This window comes from Podarcis erhardii (assembly GCF_964252035.2).
Source record: "Podarcis erhardii genome assembly, chromosome: 12".
Taxonomy (NCBI): domain Eukaryota; kingdom Metazoa; phylum Chordata; class Lepidosauria; order Squamata; family Lacertidae; genus Podarcis; species Podarcis erhardii.
Genome location: NC_138513.1, coordinates 624,260 through 635,197, shown reverse-complemented (window position 1 = coordinate 635,197; position 10,938 = coordinate 624,260). Strand labels below are relative to the sequence as shown.

The 10,938-nt window shown below is 54.9% G+C and overlaps 1 protein-coding gene across 1 annotated transcript; it reads left to right on the top strand.

Annotated features, from left to right (window-relative positions):
* Positions 1-395: 395 nt before the first annotated feature.
* Positions 396-10,469, top strand: CDK5 (cyclin dependent kinase 5). The gene is made up of 12 exons (XM_081834548.1): positions 396-556; positions 995-1,083; positions 1,952-2,019; positions 4,847-4,907; positions 5,215-5,271; positions 5,422-5,517; positions 6,027-6,101; positions 7,154-7,250; positions 7,353-7,422; positions 9,467-9,527; positions 9,638-9,718; positions 10,082-10,469. Exons 1-12 carry the CDS (start codon positions 520-522, stop codon positions 10,166-10,168), a joined length of 879 nt encoding a protein of 292 aa, XP_081690674.1. The 5' UTR covers positions 396-519; the 3' UTR covers positions 10,169-10,469.
* Positions 10,470-10,938: the final 469 nt, after the last annotated feature.

The following is a 10,938-nucleotide window of genomic DNA, read 5'->3' as shown; positions in this document are numbered from 1 at the left end:
GAGGCGGCGCCACTTTATTTGCATATTCATGAGCTTATTTATTATTCATGAGCTTTCCCGGGCCCCCCCAATATTTTTTATAAGTCCGCGTTCCTGGGCAAGGCTGTCCAGGTTTGCCCAGCAGCCACGCGAAGGCACTTTGCCCACGCCTAGAGGCACTCTCTTCCCGCTCCTGAGCCACAGTCGCTGCTGCCCAGTGCAGGATATGGCAGCTGCTCTTGCGCTTGCCCCCTCCTGCTCTCCGAAGCAGCGGGTTGGACTAGATGACCCCCGGGGGTCCCTTCCAAGCCGGCACTTCTGCAGACTCCCCCCCTGCAGCCCCGGGCGCGCCTTTCTGCCCGCGCTCTTGCGCACGGAGCGGCGCCAGCCGGGAACTGCAGTCCGTCTGCGGGCACGAGCGGGGAGGCGCGGGCGGGCGCGCGCTTGCAGGGGGCATTCTGGGAATTGTAGTCCCAGCCCGGCCGGGAGAGGAAGGAGGGCGGCTGCCTCCAGCCCCGCCGGGGTCCCAGACGGAGAGCCATGCAGAAATACGAGAAGCTGGAGAAGATCGGAGAGGGTGCGCAATTGGGGAGGGGGCGCGCAGCCGGGGGCGGGGAATGCATGCAAGCGGGAAGGGGGGCATGCAACCGGGAGCAGGAGATGGCGATGCTGGGGGCTTCTCCTTGGGAGGTTTGGGGGGGCTGCTTCTCTCCCCCCCCCCCCCGCGATCTGTGCTGCTGGTGCCGGGTGGGGCGAGGAGAGGACTGCTTTGAGCCTGGGGGTGGCGGCCTCTGCATGCATGCAATGCACACCCCCCCGAAAAAAAAACCCTGGAGGAAATTGGGGGGTGTCTGGTGCAGGCTGGGGTCCAGCGGCAGGAAGGCGTGGCAGCTGCGCCCCCGTCCTGGCCAGGGGGGCTCCTCTGCAGGGCTGGGGTGGGGGGGCCCTGCAAAGCGCTTGGCTCCAGGAATCAGCGAGACCCTTTTGTGTTTCTCTCCCCCCCCCAAAAAAAAAGGCACCTACGGGACGGTGTTCAAGGCCAAGAACCGGGAGACGCACGAGATCGTGGCGCTGAAGAGGGTGCGGCTGGACGACGACGACGAGGTGGGGAAACCCCCGCGACCCCCCCCCCGGCTCCGGCTCGCCTGCGCCGCCCTAGGGAGCCGGGACTACAGCTCCCATCATCCCCGGCCCGCCTGGACAAGGGCGGGGGATTGTGGGAGTTGTAGTCCCGCAGCCTCTTTCGGAAGGGGATGCTCTCCGCCCTACTTGCAGATGCTGCCGGGGGGGGGGGAGGCGCCTCGGTGCTTCTGCATGCCGAGCAGCTGCTCGCCCCCCATGAAAGGAGAGTGGGGTGCTGGGCAGGGGCAAAGCGCCCCCGACTCCTGGGATTTGCATGCTAAGGGACCCCCTCCAGGGCAGCTGTATTCTGCAATAATAAGGGGGGGGGGCAAGGGAGAATAAAACGGAGCATCTGCAGGAAGAAAAGGGGCCGGATCCTTGCCGGAAGTTCCTTGACTGGAAATGCAGAACCCCGGAATATTTGCAGGCACAAACAGCACTGGGCTTGGGGGGGTCACATTCGAGCACCTCAATAGCATCCCAAATGCTGAGCAGAAAGGATGTTGGGGTGGGGCTGGGGGGCGGAGCCTGCTGCTCTTTGACAGGGGACACCCCCCCACATGCTCCCCGCATTGGACTTGGCAGAGCAGCCTCGCCCTCCCAAGTTTGGGGCAGGTTTCTGAGAAGAGTTCCCTCTTCCCTTGTTAGTTCCCACGCTCCCTTGGTTGGGAGCCATAGGAAAGGGAAGTAAGATGTTCCTTAGCCGCTTCTGGTGGGTGGGTGGGGATTCCCTGTCTCCCCCCCCCCCACTTGCCTGCCCATTGTGAATGAATTGGGGGTGTGGTGGGGGTTGAGGCTGGCAGTGCCCCCTGACCCTTTCCCCTCCCTCTTCCTCCTCCTCCTCTTTCAGGGGGTCCCCAGCTCTGCCCTGCGGGAGATCTGCCTCCTGAAGGAGTTGAAGCACAAAAACATCGTCAGGTGAGCTGGTTGGGGGGCTGAGGCTCAGCTCTGGGACACGTTGTGGGGTGGAGAAGGGCAGGGGGCCGTGTCAGAGCTTATTCCCTGAACTTAAAGACCACCTTTTCCTCTCCAAGAAGCTCAGAGTGCTGCAAATGGATCTTCTGCTCATTTACCGTATTTTTTTTTAAAAATAATGTTTATTAAGATTTCAAAAAAGTTACAATAATAAAAAAGAAAAGAAAAAGAAGAAGAAGGGAAAAATACAAAACACAAAAAGGTAAAAAACAATTAAAAACAAATCAACCTTTCCATATATTAACTTTCATTTACTTGTTTCCCTGACTTCCTCGCACCTCCCTTTTTTGTATTCTAGTTCAATTAATTATTTCAGCAAATCCTTTCCATTTTTGCTTTTATCCTAATAGTTTATCTTAATATATTATAACTTTACATTCTCACCTGTTAACAATCCATCTTTAAATACTCCATTACTGCTAAAACCACATAACTTCATTCCAGCATCCTTCTAACATTCCTTAATTTTACAATATTTCTGTAAATAGTCTTTTAAATTTCTTCCAACATTTACCGTATTTTTCTCTCCATAAGACGCACCTAGTTTTTAGATGAGGAAAACAGGGGGGGGGGGCAATTCTGAACGAAACAGTGGGTGTATGATCTACCCATTGCACCACACTGGCTCCGAAAGAACCCACCCCCTGGGGGGCTCCCTCATTTTGAGCTCAGCTTGCAGGGCTGACTCAACTCTGGGCTTGAAGCTCTGGGTGTCTCTGGGTGGGTGGGGGGGTGAACGTGGGGCCTGAGACCCCGGCTGCATCTCTTAGAGGGCTTGAGCTGATCATTTCCCACACATGTCCCACATGGAATCCTGCCTTTGTCACTTATGCCAGTCACAAAGAGAAGCATTGAATTGTAGAGCTGGAAGGGACTCCAGGAGTCATCTAGTCCACCCCCTGCAAGGCAGGAATCTCAGCTGAAGCCTCCATGAGGACAGATGCTTAGAAACCTCCAAGGAAGGAGAGCCCACCATCTCCCGAAGGAGACCATTCCCTTGTCAAACAGCTCTGACTGTCAGAAAGTTTTTCCCTATGTCTAGTCAGAATCTCCTTTCCTGCAACTTGAAGCCATGGGTTCGAGTCCTGCCCTCCGGAGCAGGAGAAAACAAGCTTGTTCCATCTTCCTTGTGGCAGCCCTTGAGATATTTGAGGATGGTTCTCATACCTCCTCACAGCCTCCTCTTTTCCAGGCTAAATACCCTCAGCTCCTTCAACTGCTCCTCATCAGGCTTAGTTTCCAGACCCTTGATCATCTTGGCTGCCCTCCTCTGCCCACATTCCAGCTGGTCAACATCCTCCTTCAATTGTGGCGCCCAGAACTGGACACAGGACTCCAGGTGTTTGTCTGACCAAGGCAGAAGAGAGTCGGACTATGACTTCCCTTGATCTGGAGACCAGACTTCTGTGGATGCAGCCCAGAATAGCATTAGGGGGTTTTTTTTGCTGCTGCATCACACTGTGGACTCAAGTTAAACTTGTGGTCCACTAAGACCCCCTACATCCTTTTCACAGGTGGTAAGCCAGGTGTCAAGGTCCGTGTAGTTAAAGCTATGGTTTTCCCAGTCGTGATGTATGGAAGTGAGAGCTGGACCATAAAGAAGGCTGATCGCCGAAGTATGGATGCTTTTAACTTCTGGTGCTGGAGGAGACTCTTGAGAGTCCCATGGACTGCAAGAAGAGCAAACCTCTCCATTCTGAAGGAAATCAGCCCTGAGTGCTCACTGGAAGGACAGATCCTGAAACTGAGGCTCCAATACTTTGGCCACCTCATGAGAAGAGAAGACTCCCTGGAAAAGACCCTGATGTTGGGAAAGATGGAGGGCACAAGGAGAAGGGGACGACAGAGGACGAGATGGTGGGACAGTGTTCTCGAAGCTACCAGCATGAGTTTGACCAAACTGCGGGAGGCAGGGGAAGACAGGAGGGCCTGGCGTGCTCTGGTCCAGGGGGTCACGAAGAGGCGGACACAACTAAACAACAACAAGCCAGGTGTCCTTCATTCTGCATTTATTCCCCACCCTTTTCATCCAAGGAGCTGCAGGTGGTGTCCATGGTTCTTGTCCTCCTCATTTAACCCCCACAACAATTGATGCCTTATGAGGAACGGCTAAGGGAGCTGGGCATGTTTAGCCTGGAGAAGAGGAGGCTAAGGGGTGATATGATAGCCATGTTCAAATATATAAAAGGATCAGTTACAGATAGGTAGCCGTGTTGGTCTGCCATAGTCAAAACAAAATAAAAAAATTCCTTCCAGTAGCACCTTAAAGACCAACTAAGTTAGTTCTAGGTATGAGCTTTCGTGTGCATGAACACTTCTTCAGATACCTTCCTACTGGAAGGAATTTTTTTATTTTGTTTTTATATAAAAGGATGTCATATAGAGGAGGGAGAAAGGTTGTTTTCTGCTGCTCCAGAGAAGCGGACACGGAGCAATGGTTCCAAACTACAAGAAAGAAGATTCCACCTAAACATTAGGAAGAACTTCCTGACAGTGAGAGCTGTTTGACAGTGGAATTTGCTGCCAAGGAGTGTGGTGGAGTTTCCTTCTTTGGAGGTCTTTAAGCAGAGGCTTGACAACCAGATGTCAGGAGTGCTCTGATGGTGTTTCCTGCTTGGCAGGGGGTTGGACTCGATGGCCCTTGGGGTCTCTTCCAACTCTGTGATTCTATGATTCTAATCCTGTGAGGTGGGTCAGGCTGAGAGTAAGTGAGTAGAGGAAGCCCACACCATTCACTGGAGCCCCTCTTTTCTCTGCCCCCCCCCCCCAGGTTGCACGACGTCCTCCACAGTGACAAGAAGCTCACTCTGGTCTTTGAGTTCTGTGACCAGGTAAGGAGGGAAGGAGCAGGAAGAGCCCTGCAGGGCTGGCTCCGTCCTGTTCCCACAGTGGACGGCCAGGTGCCCCCCGGGGAAGCCCACAAGCAGGGGCAGGGGGCAGGATCCTGCGGGGCTCTGCCTCGGTTCTCCTGTGTGGCGAGAGAGAGGCAGCAAGGGGAGCTGGACCTGGGCATCTGGGGGTCCCCTCTTCATCCTGAAATTTTGGGGGTGCCTCTTCCTGGGAGACCAGCCTGTTTGGGGGTCTCCTGGCCCTGCTGCTGACCCCATGCCTCCGCCTCCTGCTTTCTGCTCCCCCCAGGACCTGAAGAAGTACTTTGACAGCTGCAATGGGGATCTGGACCCAGAGATTGTTAAGGTGAGGAGGGCACAGGGTGGCCCTGGCGAGGGGCTGAGTGGAGGGGTGGGGACAGGTGTCCTTGTGGGGGGCAGCTAGTGCTCCGCCCATCCCCCATGGCCAGACTTGGGGTCCTCACGCCAGCCTCCCCCCCCCCCACTCTCTCCGCAGTCCTTCATGTACCAGCTGCTGAAAGGTTTGGGGTTCTGCCACAGCCGGAACGTCCTGCACAGGGACCTCAAGCCCCAGAACCTCCTGATCAACCGGGTGAGTGTTGGGGGGGCCACATTGGGCAGGCAGGGGGAGTTGGGGGGGCAAGACTCAGCGTGGCTCCTGCAAAGACCTGCCTGTTTCACCTTTCCAGAGATGGGGGAGAACTGGTAGGGGCTGTGCCCTTGGACTTCCCAAAGGTCTCCTTCGGTCTGCTTATTATGGGTTGCCATCTTAACTGTGTTCCCTGCACGGCAGGGGGTTGGGCTAGATGACCCCCTGGGGTCCCTTCCCACCAGCAAAAAAACCCAGGATTGGTGCTTTCTAATGTGCTCATAAAAAATAGGAGGTTTGGGATGAGCAGCGAAGGGGCCAGATCTGCCCACGATCCCATTTGATTTAGGGGGGTCGTCAAGCTGCAAGGGACTTCCAGGGAGTCTCCAGGTCTAGGGAACATTGTCGGTATATGACACCATGGGGATTTCCCCTTCCTTCCCTGGGGCCTGGGCAACGTTGCCCCTCGCCTGGCTCTTTTTCCTCCGCTGACCACCTGCCTTTGCCAACAGAACGGGGAGCTGAAGCTGGCAGACTTTGGGCTGGCGAGGGCCTTCGGGATCCCTGTGCGCTGCTACTCGGCCGAGGTGAGGAGCAGGGCTGGGCGGGCAGTGCCCCCTTCCCTCCCTTCCTCGCCCCTCCGCTGGGCCACTCGCTCTGCAGAGCCTCCAATTCTCCCTCTTTTCCAGGGACGTCCCTGATCTAGAGAAGCCGTCCCAGTTTCTGATCTGATCCCAGAATGTCCCACTTTCCCTTAGGACACCCATGTTTTCATTGGAGAAATGTTGGAGGGGATGGAGTTACCTGACCCCCCACTTGAAGGCAATCCTGTATAGGGAAATTTATTTCATGTTTAATGATTTATTATGTTTTTATATGTGTTGGAAGATGCTCAGAGTGGCTGGGGAAACCCAGGAAGACGTGTGGGGTATAAATAGTAAAATTATTATTGTGGAATGGGACGTCCCTATTTTCATCAGAGAAATTTTGGAAGGTATAGCTCTGGTCTTTCTTCCCCAGCCCAGCCTGCAGAAACCAATTAACCTGTGACCTAATAATAATAATAATAATAATAATAGTAATAATAATTTATTATTTATACCCCACCCATCTGTCTGGGTTTCCCCAGCCACTCTGAGCAGCTTCCAACAAAATATTAAAATACAATAGTCCTTAGATATTAAAAGTTTCCCTAAACAGGGCTGCCTTCAGATGTCTTCTAAAAGTCTGGTAGTTGTTTTTTCCTTTGACATCTGGTGGGAGGGTGTTCCACAGGGCGGGTGCCACCACCGAGAAGGCCCTCTGCCCTGTTTCCTGTAACTTCACTTCTTGCAGGGAGGGAACCACCAGAAGGCCCTCAGAGCTGGACCTCAGTGTCCGGGCAGAACGATGGGGGTGGAGATGCTCCTTCAGGTCGACTGGGCCTTTGAGGCCGTTCAGGGCTTTCAAGGTCAGCACCAACACTTTGAATTGTGCCTGGAAAGCACTGGGAGGCAATGTAGGTCTTTCCAGACTGGTGTTATGTGGTCTCAGCAGCCGTTCCCAGCCCCCAGACTTCTTTGATTTTCCTTCCACCCGATTCCTGCATTGCAGGGGGTTGGACTAGACCAACCCTTTGATTCTCCCTGCTGCCCCACAGGTGGTGACGCTCTGGTACCGCCCCCCAGACGTCCTTTTCGGGGCCAAACTCTACTCCACCTCCATAGACATGTGGTCTGCTGGCTGCATCTTTGCAGGTAAGGGGGGGTGCTTTGGCACTGGGGGTGGGCAGAGGGGGGTGGGCAACGGCTCTGGGGCGCCACTGACCTCTTCCTCTCTCCCCCCCCCCAACAACCCAGAGCTGGCCAATGCTGGGCGCCCCCTCTTCCCAGGAAATGACGTGGATGACCAGCTGAAGCGGATCTTCCGATATCCTTGGCACTTGGCATTGCAAGGGGGTGGAGGGGGGGCAGTTGGGACTGAATTCAGGGGGTTGGACTAGATGACCCCTGGGGATCCCTTCCAACTCTCATTCTATGGGTCTATGATTAGGGAAACTCCCCATCGGAGTAGAAATCATATGTGGAACAGATGGAAAGCTCTTCAATCTGAGCAGGCTGAAAGCAAAGAGTGAGGTTACCGTAACTTCCGTCCTAGAGCTTCAGGATGCGGAGGACAATGCAGTGTTTGCACGCTCAGAGGATGACCTCCAAACCATCCTAAATATCTTTGCAGAAGCTTACGAAAAGCTTGGCCTATCGCTCAACATCCAAAAAAACCAAATGCTGCACCAAAAAGCACAAAATATCCCCTCTGCAGCGCCACAAATCCAACTCAATGGTGTAACGTTGGAAAATGTCGATCCCTTCTCCCACCTGGGCGGATACCTTTCCACAAGGGCCAACACTGATGCCAAAATCCAGCATCGCCTGAGCTCTGCGAGTGCGGCTTTCTCCTGATTGAAGTGCAGAGTGTTTGAGGACCAGGACATTCGCAGGGAAACCAAAATGCTTGTTTACAAAGCTATTGTACTGCCACCTTTGCTGTCTGCTTGTGGAACATGGACCACTTATAAACGCCATTTCCATCTCCTCGAAAGATTCCATCAACGGTGTCTCTGAAAAATCTTACACATCACTTGTGAAGACAGGAGAAATACTGTATTTTTCGCTCTAGAAGACACACTTTCCCCCTTCTAAAAAGTAAGGGGAAATGTGTGTGCGTCTCATGGAGCGAATGCAGGCGGGAGGCTCTGCTCGGCGCTCCCTTTGAAGAGCCCCGTGGAGCGTGTGTGCAGCTCTTGGGGGCTTTTCCCTGAGGAGAGAGAAGGGCTGCTTCTTGGGGGAGCCTTAGCCGGCTATCCCATAAGCCAGGACAGGCAGCGGGATCACTGCAGAGCGATACCACATGTTGTCCTGGCTTCTGGGATTCAAAAAAATTATTGTTTCTTGTTTTCCTCTTCCAAAAACTAGGTGCGTCTTATAGAGCGAAAAATGCGGCAATGCCAGTGCACTGGAAGAAGCAAAGATCAGCAATGTCAAAGCAACAATTCTTCAACGCCAATTTTGTTGGAGTGGTCATGTTGATCAGATGCCTGGTTACCATCTTGCAAAACAACTCCTCAATTCCAAACTTAAAAATGGAAAGTGTAATTTTGGTGGTCAACAAAAGAGGTTTAAAAACTCTCTTAAGGCAAATCTAAAAAAATGTAGTATAAATACCAACAACTGGGAATCACTGGCCTGCGAGTGCTCCAGTTGGAGAACAGCCTTGACCAAAGGTGTCCTGGGCTTTGAAGACGCTCGAACTCAGGACGCAAGGGAGAAATGTGCCAAGAGGAAGGCACGCTCAGCAAAACCACACTGATAACTTCTGCCCGGAAACCAATGTCCCCACTGTGGAAGGATGTGGGGATCCAGAATTGGCCTCCAAAATCACTTATGGACTCATTGTTAAAACCGTGCTTATGGAAGACAATCTTACTCGGCTACGAGGGATCAGATAATAAAATAAAAGGGAAAGCCCAGCAAAGCTGTGATTGGCCAGCTGGGGACCTGTGGCTCTACTGGGGTGGGGGGTGGAGAAGGTGTGGATCCAGCCCTCTTGCCCTGGGTGCCTGTTTCTTGGCCTCAGGAGCAAGCAGGGGAGGGTTTTGCAGAATCGTGGAGTTGGGAGGGTCTCCAAGGATCATCTAGTCCAACCCCCTGCAACCTCCTCCCATCTGGGACTGGCGTCAAACAGAAGCCCCGCCCCTCTTCCTTTCCTTTGAGCAAGCGCAGAGTTCTGGACACGCAGGCCTTTGCGCTGAGGTTCCTGCACCACAGCGGGTTGGTCTAGATGACCCCTGGGTCCCTTCCAGTTCTGTCATTCTGTGATTCTATGGGGGTGTTGGGAGGGGGACACGGCTGAGTTGGCTGGGGGGAGATGCAGAGGGGTCTCCCAGTTGGCAAGGGGTCCTTAACCCTCCCTCCACGCTGCTGGGGACTCCGACCGAGGAGCAGTGGCCGGGGATGACCAAACTCCCAGACTACAAGGTGAGAAGACCCTTCCCTCTCCCAGAGCGAGACCCCTGCTCCATCGCCCTCCTGGGTGGGGGTCCACCCCCCATTGCACACCTCACCCACTTTCTCTTCCCCCCCCCCAGCCATACCCCATGTATCCTGCGACGACTTCCCTCGTCAACGTGGTGCCCAAGCTGAACACGACCGGACGGGACCTACTCCAGGTGAGTGCTTCTCCCCCCCCTTGCCCCCCTCCCTCCCATGAGGGGAGCTCCCCGCAGGGGGCTGGAAGGGGGTCTCTCCTGCCGGCATCTCTGTTCACCTTCCTTGCAGGGCCCTCTATCAGGGATCCTTGAGCTCCTGCTTTGAGGGGGTTGGACTGGATGACCTTGGGGGGCCCCTTTCCAATTCCACGATTCCTCAGAGGGTGGCGCCGGCCTCTCCTTCCATCTAGGGCTTTCCACAGAAGTGGGGCAGCCGTCCCTCAGGGATCCTTCAGCTGAGATTCCCGCATTGCAGTGGGCTGGAATGGATGACCTCTGGGGGTGCCGTGACTCTGAGCTCCCCCTCTTTCTTTGCCTCTCCAGAACCTGCTGAAGTGCAACCCAGTGCACCGGATCTCGGCAGAGGATGCCCTCCAGCACCCCTACTTCACGGATTTCTGCCCCCCCTAAGGGGCCGGTGTCTGCGTGTGTCTGGTGTGGCCAAAGGGTGGGGGGTGCATGCAGCCTCCCCCCCCCCCGCCAGTATACCAGTCCCCCTGCTGGAACTGCTGGTGCTGCAATCCTCACGGGACCATTTAGGATATTGGGGCGGGGGGGGGGGCTGGCCCGGTTCCCTCCTCTTCCTCTTCCCGCCCCCTTTGCCTGCCCCCCAGCACCCTCTAGTGGGGGCCCTGAGCAGCCCTGGAGGCCTCGGACATCTGTCTCACCCTGTGACTCTTTTATGACTCCTATAAAGCTCTTCTTCTCGTTCTCTTTCTCTCATCTGTATTGCGACCCCCCAGCCCCACTCTCTGGGCAGGGGGCCTCCCTCCCCTCCTTCCTGGGGCCCCAGTGGAGGGGCAGATAGAAGAGGGGTCTGTGTGTTCCCCCTGGGTGGGGGGAGACTTGCTTTGCCCCTCCCATCTCCAGTGTCACCCTTGGGTGTTCTGCCTGGAGGGGCTCAGGGCAGCGTTCATGGGGAGGGGGGGACAGAAGAAAGGCTGTGCTGGATCAGGCCGGTGGCTCATCAGGTCCAGTCAGAACCTCGGGGTCCAGATAGGCTGCCCCTGGCCCTGGAGGTTCCACACAAACGTCAGAAGAGCCCGAGCACTGGATCAGGCCAAAGGGGGCCCATCTGGTCCAGCCTCCTGCCTGCTCTCAGCCTTCCTCTTCTGGGAAACCAGCAAGCAGGATTCGAACACAAGAGCAACTCCGGGCCAGAAGGCTTTGCTTGCCATCTC

What these genes read in the sequence shown, in the direction of transcription:
- CDK5 (XM_081834548.1), top strand. Translation starts at nt 520, where the DNA reads ATGCAGAAATACGAGAAGCTGGAGAAGATCGGAGAGG. An exon ending in TGGACCCAGAGATTGTTAAG is followed by an intron (nt 5,272 to 5,421) that starts GTGAGGAGGGCA and finishes CTCTCTCCGCAG; the next exon opens with TCCTTCATGTACCAGCTGCT. An exon ending in TGCGCTGCTACTCGGCCGAG is followed by an intron (nt 6,102 to 7,153) that starts GTGAGGAGCAGG and finishes GCTGCCCCACAG; the next exon opens with GTGGTGACGCTCTGGTACCG.